The following is a 16,119-nucleotide window of genomic DNA, read 5'->3' as shown; positions in this document are numbered from 1 at the left end:
GAGCAGCAGGCACCAGCGGGCTCTCGCTGACCGGCTTGACCTTGGACACATGGAATGTCGGGTGCACTCGCATGGACCGAGGGAGCTTGAGCCGGACTGCCACCGGGCTGATGACCTTCTCGATGGCGAAGGGCCCGACAAACTTGGGAGCCAGCTTGTTGGATTCCACACGCAAGGGAAGGTCACGGGTGGAGAGCCAAACCTTCTGGCCCACCTGGTACTCTGGAGCTTGAGAGCGACGACGGTTGGCTGCTGAGGAGTACCGGTCTGCCGCCTTCAGGAGGGAGGCCCTAGCACGGCCCCAGGTCCGACGACAGCGACGGATGAAGGCTTGAACTGAAGGGCAAGAGGCTTCCCCTTCCAGGGCTGGGAAGAGAGGAGGCTGGTAACCGTAGGCACACTGGAAAGGAGACAAACCGGTGGCGGAGCTGGTCAGGGTGTTGTGGGCATATTCCACCCACAACAGATGCTGGGACCAAGACGATGGGTTCTGTGAAACCATACACCGGAGGGCCGTCTCCATCTCCTGGTTCATCCTCTCAGTCTGGCCATTAGATTGAGGGTGGTACCCGGATGACAGACTGGCGGTGGCTCCCAAGAGGCTGCAGAACTCCCGCCAGAACACTGATGAAAACTGGGGCCCTCTGTCCGAGACCACGTCAACAGGAATCCCATGAAGGCGAAAGACATGGTTGAGGAGCAGCTGGGCTGTCTCTTTAGCTGACGGGAGCTTAGGCAAGGACACAAAGTGGGCCATCTTAGAGAAGCGGTCCACAATGGTAAGGATGGCCGTCTTCCCATCCGATGGTGGCAGGCCTGTCACAAAGTCCACTGAAATGTGGGACCAGGGGCGATGTGGCACCGGGAGAGGCTGCAGAAGGCCGGATGGGGCTTGGCGCGATGGTTTGTTCTGGTTGCAGGTCTGGCAGGCTCTGACATACTCCCGGGTGTCCTCCTGTAACGTGGGCCACCAGAAACGTTGTAGAAGGACGTCCCGGGTTCTCTGGATCCCAGGATGGCAGGTCAACCTTGAACCATGGGCCCACTGGAGTACATCCGACCTCAGAGCTGCAGGCACGAACAAGCAACCAGTAGGGCATGCACTCGGACCAGGCTGACCCTCTGTGGCAGCTCTCACTCTCTCCTCAATTTCCCAAGTCAGGGATGCCACAACACACGGGGACGGAAGGATGGTGTCAGGAGCATTGGCGCCATCATCCTCCCTCTGGAACTGACGCGACAGAGCGTCAGGTTTGACGTTGCGGGAGCCGGGTCTGTAGGAGAGGGTGAAATTAAACCTGGTGAAGAAGAGGGCCCATCGTGCCTGTCGAGAGTTGAGTCTCTTCGTGGTTCGGATGTACTCCAGGTTCTTGTGGTCCGTCCAAACCAGGAAGGGCTCCTTGGTTCCCTCTAGCCAGTGCCGCCACTCCTCCAGGGCCAGTTTAACAGCTAGGAGCTCCCGATTACCAATGTCATAATTTCTCTAGGCTGGGGAAAGACGCCGAGAGAAAAAGGCACATGGGTGGAGCTTCTGGTCACTGGCTGCTCGCTGGGACAGCACAGCCCCTACACCCATGTCAGATGCATCCACCTCCACGACGAACTGCCGTTCGGCGTCGGGGACTTGGAGGATCGGCGCAGAACTGAAGCGGTCCCTCAGGGTCTGAAAGGCCGTATCTGCAGGATGAGACCATCGGAAGGAAGTCTTGGAGGATGTCAGGGCTGTGAGAGGGGCAGCGATGGAGCTATAGTTGCGAATGAAGCGCCTGTAAAAATTGGCAAAGCCCAGGAACTGCTGCAGCTTCTTACGGGTTTCAGGGACTGGCCAACACCTAACTGCGTCCACCTTGGCAGGATCCATCTCCAGGTGACCCGGGGTCACAATGTAACCCAAGAATGACACCGACTGTGTGTGAAACTCACACTTTTCGGCCTTCACGAAAAGGGAGTTCTCCAGCAGGCGTTGGAGGACCGTCTGGACATGGTGGATATGCTCTTCGCGGGACTTGGAGAAAATGAGGATGTCGTCTAAATAGACGAAAACATACTTGTTGATCATGTCTCTGAGGATGTCGTTGACCAAGGCCTGGAAGACTGCCGGGGCATTGGTGAGGCCGAATGGCATCACCAAATATTCATAATGTCCGGTGGGCGTGTTAAAAGCAGTCTTCCATTCATCCCCCTCTCGGATGCGGACAAGGTGGTAGGCATTACGGAGGTCAGGAATGAACCGCAGAGTTCAGGATTTCCATCATATCGCTCAGGGGTTCCCACTCGGGGCTCGGAGATCATCCTGGGCTGTGGCAGAGCTGGAGCAGGAGGTTCCGGTGTGGGGACTGGAACTGCAGGAGGGCGAGTGGACATCTGCTGTTGCAACTGGGCGGAGAGGGCTGCAAAGGCGTTGGCGTTGGCCTCTGCAGCTCGTCTGGCGTATGCATCAGCCTCCTCCATTTTCTGCTGATGTTGCATGAGCGCGTTCTCAATCCTCTCAAACCGATTCTGTGGTGAGGGTGGTCCTGCTGGGTCCATGTCTGGCCAGATTGTACTGTAACGGGTGGTGTATGGACCCAATTGCAGTACAAAGGACTCAGAAGACAGAGGTAGAAAGTTCAACGTTTTACTTAGACTCCGGCAGACAGGCAAACGATTTGGAAACCGGCAAACAGGAATCAGGAGAGGAGAGGCAAAGTTCTTGGTCAGGGACGGAAGGCTAGGTCGAATAACCAGGAGGCAGATGAAGCAGGGAATCAGGGACAGGCGAGGTCGGTACCGGGAAGACAGGCAGGAGAACGCTGGAAAGACTCGCATGGCAAAGAACAATCTGGCAAAGGAGTGAGTGTGGAGCTGGTGACTATATGCTGGGCTGATTGCATGTGATGAGAGGCAGCTGTGTGCACAGGTGAGTGGAGTGAACTGACGAGGTGGGCGTGGCTGACAGGTTGAGTGGGGCAGAGGCAGGATCAATGGAAAATTACTGATGGCTGGATGACTGAACTGTGACACTATTATCTTCAGACTTATGCCTACACTGATTGCATGCAAAGAAATAATGACTGCTTGTATGTTGAAACATCAAATGTTAACATTCAGTGCTAAGGCATACAATAAGTGACATGGTAAAAAGAGTTGCCAGACTTAACAGATTTTTTGTATTTAGGTATGAGGAATATGGCAACCATACTATTTGAGGCTGTTGTGACGTGCAATAAATGGAGACCTCTGTTGCATGTCACTCACTTTCTCTCTACCCTAATTTCGAGTAAATTCTGTACTTTCTAACGCATAAAAAGGTCAACAATGTAAAAAAAAAAAAAATCTTACTGTGTTTTCAACAGCAACTTATGCTCCTGCTCATGTTTCAGTATTAATGTTGGAATTCTATTGACAGGATTTATTGAATTTGTATACATAGATGTGAGGTAAACTGATGACCAGTCATCTCATACTTACCACCTCAACTGTCCAGTAAATGTTTCCAACAATATGAAATACAGTACATATAACTATTGTGCAACTTCCGAAAGTCTAAATAAAATGGCTTCATGGATGGAAGCAGATTAAGGCTGCACCCGGATTATACAACAGGTCCTGAGGACCGTTACAGAGATCTAATGAAGGCACACGAACAATAGCGCGCCATTTGACCCAGGACTCCAAGCTCAGGTCAAAGGTGGCAGCGAAGGCTCAAGTGATGGGTTAGGGGGATAAACCCCCACATCGATTTAAGCATGTGTGTTCTCCAACTAGCTTATTTCCACAATACAAATAGCTAGTAAATAATACCTGTCAATATCGGTTATTCATTATCACCTGGATGAGCACCAAAAGGACAAGAGGCTTTGCAAGGAAACACTAATACTGTAAGCTTAACATGGTTACTAATAACTGAACTTTGGTTGAACTTCTGTGAAATCAGTTTTTACAAAAATCGCTCATCTATTCTGCACTCAACCATTACTTTCTCTCTCTGTGCTTGTACATCTAAACTAAACTGTGAAGTAAGCCTGATGCTGGAGCTTTAACAGGATCTGTTGTCAAAAATGGCCACTTACACTCATTACTGACACTATGACTAAAACCACATTAACACTAAACAACTTTTTAAGTTGTAGGTCACTACACAACTTGCTGTCTTGTAATTGGTAGTCTTGAAGTCGTTGTGGTTCACTTTTCACACTACATGACTGATCACACATGAGATCCTTCACCTGGAATCCCAGATGAGGTCTCCAAACTACGTTTTGTTACGAAAACACACGCAAGAAGAGACACAAGCGTAGCGTAGTCTTGCTTGATGATGTTGTCGCATAAAATGCTACAGGCTACAGGCAAGACGATTTTCCTCTGATCATGGGCTTTTGTGCATAAGCTACAAGGACTCTGGTGGTGGAGGAAACAAAGCTAGTGAGCGCAGCGAGACAGAACAATGCGGCCCGGAAAACATAAACAATGAGCTGAAAGACATTTCAAATTCGGAGCTGAGGGAAATGGCAGAGACGAGTGAAAATTCTCTATGGTTTTATCACTACAAGCAAACCTTCATCAGTGTATGGAGTTTGCTCAGGTGTGATGGGATAGTGATCAGTTGGATGTGGTTCAAGGCTCTGGATAAAGCTAGTACTAGAAGTGGATCTTGACTTAAGATGTTTTGTCAAACTACTATTTCCCAGGTCAGGAATGAGCTTTTATGCTCAACATTGAAAATGATTTCAACCACATCTAATGAATATCTGTCTCATCCACATCACAATCGCAAAACAGGGCAGATATAAAGCAGTGTCATGTGTCCTTTCATAAATGTAGCATCACAAAGTGCACACACTAATGCACACTTGCTAAGCCATGCGTTTATTGCACCACACAAAATAAAAGACTGTAGGTTCATTGAGTACATGTAGAGAAAGTTACCCACAAAGTCAGCTAGGAGGGCAAATATGAAAAGAGATGGGCTTTTGGAATTGAAGAAACAAAGCAACTTCAAGTGGCACCTGTTATGGGAGGAGGATTGTAAGGGACAAAGGCTGAGCATTATGCTGGTGTTATAAAGAGCGGGCTAGCTTGTTTGCTTTAGAGGTGTTGTCTGGTTGCCCCAGCGGCTATGTATTGCAGGGCTGGCCGCTGCCTTTGTTTTCTGACACGAACAGGGAGTGTTGAGAGCCGGGGACACTGATGCGTGACTGACATCCTATTACACTGGTAGCCCTGAGAGTCTCTAAAGGACACCTGCAACATCAGCTCTATCCCTTGTGGAATAAATACGTGTGATTGAGTTAGACTGAAAATGCTTTACCACACTTAAATGTTTGTTGTGATGTTCTCAACAACAAGAAAAACATGAAGAGTCAGACAGGTTTGAACGAATCCCCAGGCTAGCCAAATATATTTGCAAGACAAAACAAGGGCAAGGGAAAAACTCCATTACAGTTTATAGACTAGCTTAATGGTGCATCTTTCACCTTGATTTTTCTGCTGGATAAACAACTTACTTTTCTGTTAATCTTTTTAATATATAATTCATAACAAAATGCATGTTACATGTGAGTTAGAGCAAGAGGTATTCATTTGTTTCAGCTTTCCTCTCTATATTCTCACCATTATCAGATACAATCACATGTTTGCGCCACAATTTGGCCACAAAGTTAACAAATTGAAATGGATCTTATCAATCCAAATCTGTGTTGACAGTGCTAAATTGAGGGTGAGCAGCACGCCACCCAAATACACATGTGGGATAGAGGGGGACATTCATAGAGCACAGCAGCAAGTTGTACTGATGCCTATCTGTCCACACCTCTATGTGATGCTGCCAGCTCGTCAACAATAAAAAAGGATTAAGTCAGACTTCAAACGAAGGGGTAGGCACATTCGTGTGCACACTTAGGACTTGTATTCAACACTTATGAACCCTTTTTGAAGTTTGAGCTGGTGCATTCAGCCAGCTCTCCATTATACATCAGAAAAGCAGCTGAGCCCAGAGAAAGTGGAATCAACTTGTTCAAACAGAGATGGGTTGAGAAGTGTCATTCCCACGGCGAGGTGTGCCAGCGAGCTTTGAAAGAATGATGAGTCAGGGCAAGCTCTCTGTGTGTTGCCACAGAATTAAACACTGAATGTGTCCTGTTTGAATTTAGGAGCTCCTGTTCTTAAATAGTCTTGTCTGTCAGCACTAACATATTCCACTAAGAGGCCAGAACAAAGAACTTTTTCGTCATTACTCCGTTGGGATTTTCCTCAATGCTTTGAATGACTGTGTGTGATGAGAATAGGTGTGAGATAATTGGAACGGGGAGGATATGTAAAAACATTTTGAGAAAAACAACCGTAGAGGGCCAATGGTTTGTCGAGGGCATCTATTTAGTTCTAGTGACATTTTTGAAGGGTTTTACATTCATTAGAAAACCTCTTGAGGCTGTGGCGCATTTTGAACACTTAGGATATTTACACAGGCCTGGACCACCAACAGCACGGTACTTTCACTCTTCCCATTTCTCAACACTTTAACTTGCATATCTGCATGTCCTCAACTCCAACTTAACTTTCTGAGATGTAGCTTTCTGACAGCTTTTAATGCCTCACCTTTCACCCTCAGTTTGCAAAAAGAAAGGCAATCCATCATTTCTAAAAGAGAAAAGCAGAGCATTTAGTGGGAGATGAGTGAGAAGTAACATGTTTGATCTGCTGAAATATTTACAGAAGGATTCCCAAATGTAGGAGTGCTAAAGCGGTTCTGAGGGAGTTTCCCCACATCTGCTCAGTGTGTCAACCAAAACTCCTGGGATCATAACTGTACTCTGAACATTTTTTTTTTTTGTCTTCATCAAAATCCAATGCAACCTTAGTGCCAGCATTATTTTCAATGACATTGTGTAACGTTCAATGTCACTGTTGAATTTTTTTATTTCTGCATGGCAAGTACGGTATTGGTTAGGAAGTTAGATCATGCTTATTGCAAATAATGTGTGAATAATACACACTTAAAACAAAGCCTATCGTTGGTCTGCAACAGAATGCAAACTCTGGTCTGGTGCATTAAAGTCAGATATACTATCCAACAACCCGACCACCACGCCCATACTATACGCCTCTCTACAGGCCACAGTGCGCCCTGCATTGGCACCGAATGCTGGTGTTGGACGTGTTTCTTGACCTGCAGAATCCTCCGATATGAATGAAATTCCTAAGATAAAGTGCTGTCTTAGGCAATGAGACTTACTGACACAACATAATACTCTCAGACCTCTTATCGCAGAAGATTCACTATTTTTTGCCAAACAATTTTGAGATTATCTATATTTTTGCTGCAACGCCATGTCATCCAGCAACGTTGACCACTGAGGTGTGAAAACTTTTAATAGCTGTAAAATCCTGTTTGTGTATTACAAACCATTATGCATTTTTTTTTTTGCCACTGATAAACCTTTAAACGCAAAATTGTGTCCAACTTGACTTCCTGGATCGTTGTTAGTCGTCTCACTGGTATCTTAAACTACTCGGCTCCACCTACCTGTAAGCCTGGGCTCGGCTGAAAGCTTCAGTGTACATCAGAACCAGAATCGGTTTATTGCCAAGTACGTTTGCACATACAAGGAATTTGACATCAGAGACAAAAGACATAATTTCAAAATAAAAATGTGAACATTTACAATAGAATAAACAAATTAAGAGTAAGTTTAAATAAGTCTGTCATTAAAGTATCACGTGTATGTCTAAAGTGAAGAGCTGTGCAGGGATATGTAAATGTCTCCTGCCATTGTGTCTGTTAGGACTGTTGCCATCTTCACAATTTACCATCTAATGGCCAGTGGAAGAAGCCTGTGAAGGGTTTTCAGTGATCTCCACTGTGTCGGTCCTCACCATGAGACAGGTCTGCGACTCAGGAAGATACAGAGCCTTTGTGCTGATAAATCATTAAGTCTTAGGGAGAGACTGTTCACTTTCTTTTTAACAGCATACCAGGCTAATGGAGCGCTGCCTAAGCTCAAGAGGTCATCTCCACAGAGCAAAACCTCGACTGGAACCCAAGTGCCATTCCCAAATGAGAAGCAAATGTTTCCAAGGAGAGATTTATGAGACACCGTCGCTTCAAGTAACACATACTACAGTATGGAGCTCAGGAAAACCTATGGTGACTAAGAGCAGGTAGGCAATGAAAGGAAGGCTTGCTGCAATAGCATACTAATCCAGCTGTCACGTTGTAGACCTGTTGATTATCTGGTTGACATACAATAAACACTTCATCTTCAAAACAAATGCTTATCTCATCTTCAAGATCTTTCTGTACTCACATGTCCCAACCTGAGGAACCCTTTAATCTGAGGGCAGCCCATCTTCATCTATTGTGAGCACGGTCTCCTGTAGACACTTTTCGCAAAACACAAAACTGTTTTTCGGTACAGTGGTGCTTTGAGCTAAATACTAACATCGACCTGCAAACATACTCTCAACATGTTAACGTGCTGATGATAGGCAGGTATAATGTGTATCATGGCCAGCGTTACATTTGATCTATTAGTGTGCAAACATTATTAGCACAAAACACTAAGCTCAGGCTTATAGGAATCTCATTACGTATTACTTATGCTGGCACTGTCAAAAAAAAGGGACAGAAATAGACAAAAATGTTGACCTGATGGTGGCATGTAAGACATTGGATGGCAATCTATCCAATATTTCATTGAAAGCCAAAAATATCAACCTGCTGGTGGCACTAGCGGAAAAGTCAGGGGACAACCAAAGTCAGCAGGATTCATCCTCTGAGCAGAGATGGGCAAAAATACATCAAAATGTATTTTGATACAAAATACAAAATACCCCTCAAATAAATGTATTAAAATAAAATACAAAATACTGGTGCCAGAAAATGTAACAAAATACAATACATGTATTTTGTATTCAAAATATAGGAAATACTTTTTGTTTCTGGATTTCCAGTTTTCTCACAATTTTGTATAGCAGAGCATTCAGGTTCGGGCTATATAATGTACACAAAGCTCTGGTGAACCCCACAAACAGGAAGAGCAGTCACAGAATGTCAGTGTAACTAATCAAAGCTATTAAAAGACAACAACTTGATTGATTATATATATTAATATTTTATTAATGGGACTTAACAGCCCATTTGGCTTTGTATCAACAAGAAAATATTCATCACATATGAATAGCATCACACATTAGGCCTATGTATACTATAAAAGCAAAATATAGAATTAAAACCAGTTGTACACAGATAAAGAGCCTAAATAAATTACTGTACTGAGACATGTTGTCCACCTGGCCAACTGTATAATGTATGAAATAATAAAACTAAGAATACTTTCATAATATGCCTTTTAAATAAAATAAATTGGATATTTAATGTTTTTTAGTATTTATCTACTGTCATAGCCTGGCTAACTGTGAACTATATTATCTGCCAGTAATTGATATGGCATTATGGCATTCACATTGAGAAGATACAGCATAACTTGTAATACAGTGCAAGATTAGATGGTCAGACGTCTCTTGATAAGGTTATCATGAACATACAAGCTCCCAATCTCCCTCTTCCTACAGCTAGCTACTCGACTGATAAGCTAACTTGCTAAACACTGGCTATGCACTAGCTTAGACAGCATGTTAGCATCGATCGCTAGCTTGATATTATAACCATCACCATTTATATTCAATAGGCTATGTAGCCAGACCCAGACATAAATTATACATCAAGCTAGTTGACATCTGTCACACTCAGATAAAATATTTACCTTGACAGACAATCCGTTGAACTTGAAGATCTGAAGACTGAACTCGTGAACTGATTTTTGATTCATGGAGAAAGTATTTTGAGTATTATAAATACAAAATGACTCCACTCTAAAGTATTTTGTTACAAATTACGTTAGATTTTTTTTGACACTGACGTTGCCATGGCTAAAAAGGAAGAGCACGCACAAGAAAAGTGTTGAATTTTAATAGGGTCTAAATTAATGCTCTTAGCCTTATGTTAACTCTTACTTCTGTCTGGAGCAGATCAATCAATGCTATCGACTCTAGCAGAGTGACACATCTTGGTACATCCCCAATAAAGCAACCCAATGATTGAAAAAAGGATAATGACTCAAAAATCAATGAGGCGAGAAACAAAATGGAGCTGGATAATTACTTCCAACTATTTTATGCTTATGCAATGCAAATTAAAACAACACAAGAGTGTTGAAACCAATCGGTGACCAATACATGAAAACACGGTTTCTAAAACAAACACCAACAAATTAACGTGTAACATTATGTACAACTAGACACTAGCGACTGAAAACTTCAACATAATACTACACAAAGAAGTTAAGTAGTTTAATGGATCAGAGATTCTTATCTATGTCGGTGTTCTATCATAAACAGGGTTAGGTTGCATACATGGATAATTGCCAGTACTTAATGCTCTCCTGCTGAGACCTTACTACAATATGCACGATTAAAAAGGCATCAGGCTTTCAACTGACAAATGGTTGCCACAATCACACTTATAGCATTAACCAGCTTATGGTGTAAGCACAGTAAGATGAGCCCAAACAACGGATGTCTATATCAAGATTAGTCAATTTATAAAACCACAAAGGCAGATTAGGTGTCTAATTCCACTGCCCCTTAGAAACAAATCTGGGTTTATTATCCAAGGAGCTCCAAACCTATGACTCAAGCCAAGTTCTAACAGCTGCTCCAGTAGACAGATTGCTAAAGACCCTCTACTGCCAGATGATCCGGTCAAGCAATCCTTATTAGGCTACATACGCTTAAAGAAATCAATTTCATTAGCTATTCAACTAATGCACCACAGTGGCCAAAGATATTTACTTCCAGTTAAAATAATGTGTGATTAAAGAAAATTCTCTCATAAAACACAAAGGTTAAGTATCGCTTTTCTATTGGGACGCAAACAATGTAAACAGTTGTAATTACAAATCTCTGTAAAACAACCACTTGTTGTTTCAGTACATGTAATGGGACATACAACAGACATGCTGTGCCTTTATACGGAAATAAGTAACTTATCATAATAATCCAAAAAATACAAACTTCAATTTCGCATCACAGGACGAATTATCTTGCGTTCAAATGGAACTACTGAACAGAATTAATTTTGTGCTACAAATAAATCACTCAGATGGAAATAATCACCTTTAATAACCACTGGGGCATGACAGTTATTAAAGGTCACTATATCAGAGCTTGCAGGCCTCATCGCTGCTATAACAAAGCCCATTAAAGCCACATGGTGTCTGCATGTCCTCCTATTATCTACCTATTATTATGAACAGTTATTAAAAAAAAGTGTCTCCAGCAGTAACTACGGTACGTCAGCTATAAAGATGTTAGAGGAGCGGGGAGTGACATGTTTTGGCACAGATGACGAAGCAATAAATGATGGGGGTGGGGGGTGGGGACTCATGACAACAATGGTAAATTGAGATTAACAAGTCAAAATAATAGTGGTCGATGATGTCAGTAGAGTTGTTGTGATCGTGTCATGCCCCAAGCCAAGAGTGTTGGAGGCTGTTAAGTTGCTCCACGCAGACTGGAGTTTGGGTGTCTGGCATTGCACCCAGACAGACTCCAAAGCTTTACGAGCAATATGGTGTCTGTCAAATTCACAGCTGAACAGCAGGAAGTTGAAACGCATCATACAAGCGTCCAAAAAACTGTGAAGGGTGGAACAAAGTGTGTCCCAAACCCCATGCGGCAGAGAGGGAGATGTGTGTTCAGCCAGTGGGTTTAGATTCACACTGTGATCCAGATGGCCACAATGTTGAGGCAATTGTATCATCTAAATGTGGTGTCAGACAGGAGTATCTACTGAAAGCTAGAATGCAACTCAAAACAAAGCACAACAGGATTGAACAGAATATTCCTCTTTGTTTAACAAGATCTGGATTTTGCACATTTATTGTCACAGAAAGAAAGATATGTGTGCATTAAGAACAATATGAGCAGAGCAAGGACATATTTACTGATGTGTATGAGATACATGGCCTGACATACTACGTGTCTAATGATTTAGACAGGGAGCATCACTTTCATGGCCTACAAATTATATTTTTCTCTTTTTCTTGAATAATCACTTCAAGTCTGAATTGGGAATATGTTTGGTGCTTTAGTGAAGGATGCTTTCCCCTGATAGAGGCGAGATAGTTTGACATATATGACAGTATACACTGTATCATTTGTCAATTCTTCCCTCCCTGTCAAAGCTTACTGTTTTAAAGCATCAAATTACTCTTAATTGAACGCCGTTTAAACTGTCCAAGAAGAAATTACTGCTTTTAGATACTGAAACATGTTTGTATTTGAATGACACCACATCCCACTTAACAACAAAATTCAATCAGTAGAGGGCCACTTGGTTAAAAAAGAAAATATAATTAATACACAATCTTACAGTAATTAGCGTGAAATCCTCATCATCTTGTTTTAGCAACTTGGCAAATGTATCTTCATTTAGGCAATTTGATAATAACAAATTTCACGTTGGTTTATAAAATCCATGAAGAAATGTGTTTTGTTTGTTTGTTTGTAAAACATTTTTTTTAAATGATTGGACCAAGATGACGCGATTACTCCGGTTTGAAAGTACCACAGTTTGGAAAGTTACAGTTTAACCTGAATCTACCGGTCAATCAGGGTAAATCTATTTAATCTGACAGGTCACAGTGATAATCTTAACAGTGTTTGACATTTAAACCTCCACTCGACCAAAAGGACCACACTGTTACTACCGGATACTCCTGGCAACAGCTTCGATTGGTGCAGACATTACATTTTAGTGATACAAGAGTAGTGACAGCTAAACAGAAAAATCAACACTTCAACTAAAGCAACGTTTTTGTTTATTTTCTGTCTATAGCTCTACACACAGATTCACTCACTGTTTTAAAAACGGAATAACATGACTGATAAACTCAGTCAAAACTTTCATAAATACTGAACTACATGACTTTAATGGATTCAATGTCCGTATGATCCTCTGTCTGTAAAGCAAATGATAAAAAATCAGCTTAAGGATTACCAATCAATGAGGCCATAAAACCCGGCTGATGCATTCCTAGAAGCTGTGGCACTTTGTTCTGTGCCTCTGTGCTGTTACCACTGTTAATCGGATTATGGGGGGGCGGGGTTATTGATTGAAATATGCCTCCTGAAACAGCATGTGTCCAATTTGTACAAGTTAGAGGTACAAGTGTGACAAACAACACCTGCAGCATATATCTGTAGAGTGCACAGTAACTAGCTAAACTACGGTCATTTCTTCATTCTTTTCACATCGATCATAGAGGACGTTACCCTTCCCGCACTGTTAGATGTCTGTGTAAATCAGAAAGCCACCTCCAGCTGTCAGATTAGCATTCTCAAAACTTTCTTGAATACTGCGCAAACTACAACTGCAACTCTCTACTCGCCGGAGCCCCGGCGTCGGCCATCAGACCTCTGGAGCTTGTCCAGAAAGCCGCAGCTCCCCTGGTGTTCAATCGCCCAAGTTCTCCCACACAACTTCTTTTCTCCGTTCTCTACACTGGCTACCTGTAAGAGCTCGCATCCAGTTTAAGACTCTGGTGCTAGCCTACAGGGCAGTGAAAGGAACAGCTCCTTCGTATCTCCAGGCCATGGTCAAGCCCTACACCCCCGCCCGACCACTTCACTCTGCTGCCTTGGGGCGATTGGTTGCCCCGTCGCTCAGAGGTCCTGGCGGCCGATCGACCCGGTCACGGCTGTTTTCTGTCCTGGCCCCACAGTGGTGGAATGAACTTCCCACTGACGTCAGGACAGCGGAGTCGCTGCCCATCTTTCGGCGCAGGCTGAAAACCCACCTCTTCAGGAAGTGCTACCCTGAGCCTTCCACTTAGCACTTATTGTATTCATATTAGCTTGTTGCACTTATTGTATTTGTATTACTTATAGCACTAACTGTTTTTCTTGTTTCTGCACTGTACTTTGGCTCTGAGTTATGCTCTGCTTCATGCTCTTAGATGCTTGTTTGGAAAAGGAAATGTACTTATGAGTTCTGGTGACTAGTAGTTCTCTTGAATACCTATGTTGAATGCACTTATTGTAAGTCGCTTTGGATACAAATTGAATTATCCACCCTCACTGGCACACTTTCTCTTGTTTTAAAGGGGATTTTTTTTCTTATTGTAAACAAATTCTGAAAAGACCAAAACCGACAATGAATGTATCCTCCTAACATGTATTGTGTGTGTAACCAAAGCCAAATACATCTCATTTCTCTGTGCCACAGCTCCATTGCTGAAGAAGTTATACTATTGTAATTTCATGCCCTGCCACCAGGGTCTTACCAACAGAAGAGGGCATAGACTGTACAGAGGGAGTGTGACCATCCTCCATCAGTCATGTACTGCCTGGGGAAGCTTAACAAATCCCATGGCAAACTTGAGCATATGTCCCACAAACTAGAAACTGCAATATTGCATTTTCCCCATGGACAACCAGTTTGTAATACTGCAGATGTATAAATATTGCAATACTTTCATCAATAATCATTGTGGTACCTCCTTCAGCGATAGATAGTGACATAACAGACATTTATTTGAAGGAAAATCTTCCACATTGCCACTTTAAAATACAATGAACTAATGTGTGGCTGTTGTAAACACAGTTAAGTGAAGAATGTGATTTTCACTTTTAAGATAGAAACCTTTAATAACCATAAACAGAAATGTACTCACAGACTCAGCCATTCTCTGAATGTACCATTCCTAACAGCTTCATGTTAGACTGTGAAACTAAACCCAGCCGCATGCATGTGTGTGTGTGTGTTAATATATATATATATATATATATATATATATATATATATATATATATATATATATATATATATATATATATATATATATATATATATATATGTTAATCATTTGATTGTGGTTCCTGCCAAATGACACTGTGTTCTGTAAATGTGGACATGTATTCAGGTTCATAAAGTTTACCTGATCTTGAGCCATGTCTCGAGGCCACTGGATCTCTGCTGCAATTAATGCTGCAGGCAGAAAGGGGCTTTGAGACAAACAGCCTTTGCACTGCAGAAATCTGGTAACAGAGCCCTCCTCGGGATTCCAGATGGCATTATATGCTGCATGAATGAAAAGCAGTGGGAAAGCATGTAACTTCACCGACTTCAGAGGGAGAAGATGTGTCATAAAAGGATCAAAGGTTAACATGTTCATATGAATGTTAAAGTCGGTTTTAAACAACAGGGATGGGAAAAGCTCTAGTGTATTCATCTTTCCAAATTAATTTCTAATCACTTACAGTTATCATAATTTAGTAATTTCTTCTAAAAATGTAATTACATTTTGTTTGTATAGCCCAATATCACTAATCACAAATTTGCCTCAGAGGGCTTTACAATCTGTACAGCATACGACGTCCCCTGTCCTCTAACTAGTATTCATTTTGAATGCTCAGTTGTGGGTGCGATGGCATTTCTCTTTCTTGATGGAAAAACATGTCACACAAATGAGTCATTTTTCTTGTATTACAAATGTGTCACTGTCACTTCTTTAATACTGTTCTAGTCTAATCAACCCACCAGTTAAACTGCTATCACAGTAGGGTTGCAGAGCAGTCCTCAGGGCGTTCATTGCTGTGAGACTTCGGACTACCAGTAGAGAGCCTGACTCGTCTGAAAGTGATGGCGGATGTGGTGCACACTGGCAGCGGCGGGTCGTTGTTGCAGAACTAAATCTGTCTTTTCTCAGAAAAGCTAGATGTTCAAATTCACAAACAGTACTTCTCAGTGCATCTGAAAAAGGAAGTCATGACAGTGACAATGAAATCTATGTCAAAATGAAATGCATTCACTTTGAGTAATGGTTTGACTCATATTATTTAGTCGTAAATGGAAACACAACAGATTTCTCAGAAATTACCATGTGCCACAGGAAGTAGTTCCTTCTCACACAGAGAACAGTAGAGGCCCAAAGAGCATGGCTTGTGCTCTTTGACTATCTGTAGAAGTAGAACAAACCTTTTTTGAAATGTTGATGACAAAAGGCCAACATGTGGCCTGCAACAGACAGGGTAAGGCTTGATTTTCTTCTAGCTGGCTGCTGTAAAGGCCTTTTGCTA

The 16,119-nt window shown here is 42.5% G+C and overlaps 1 protein-coding gene across 3 annotated transcripts in view; it reads right to left on the bottom strand.

Moving 5' to 3' along the window:
* Positions 1 to 16,119, bottom strand: part of brip1 (BRCA1 interacting helicase 1) — an 84,707-nt gene that overhangs the window by 20,959 nt on the left and 47,629 nt on the right. For all 3 annotated transcript variants that reach the window (XM_068712335.1, XM_068712352.1, XM_068712343.1), the window contains exons 23-25: positions 15,921 to 15,999; positions 15,581 to 15,793; positions 14,979 to 15,121 (exon numbers count right to left, since the gene is read on the bottom strand). In XM_068712335.1, coding sequence (XP_068568436.1) covers positions 14,979 to 15,121; positions 15,581 to 15,793; positions 15,921 to 15,999 — 435 coding nt within the window. The remainder of the gene's footprint in view (positions 1 to 14,978; positions 15,122 to 15,580; positions 15,794 to 15,920; positions 16,000 to 16,119) is intronic.

The sequence above is a fragment of the Cebidichthys violaceus genome, unplaced genomic scaffold (genome assembly GCF_023349555.1).
Source record: "Cebidichthys violaceus isolate CVI_PGR_0920_01 unplaced genomic scaffold, fCebVio1.0.p SCAF_1, whole genome shotgun sequence".
Classification (NCBI taxonomy): Eukaryota; Metazoa; Chordata; class Actinopteri; order Perciformes; family Stichaeidae; genus Cebidichthys; species Cebidichthys violaceus.
The sequence above is the reverse complement of the archived record's forward strand: the minus strand, read 5'-3'. Positions and strand labels throughout refer to the sequence as shown.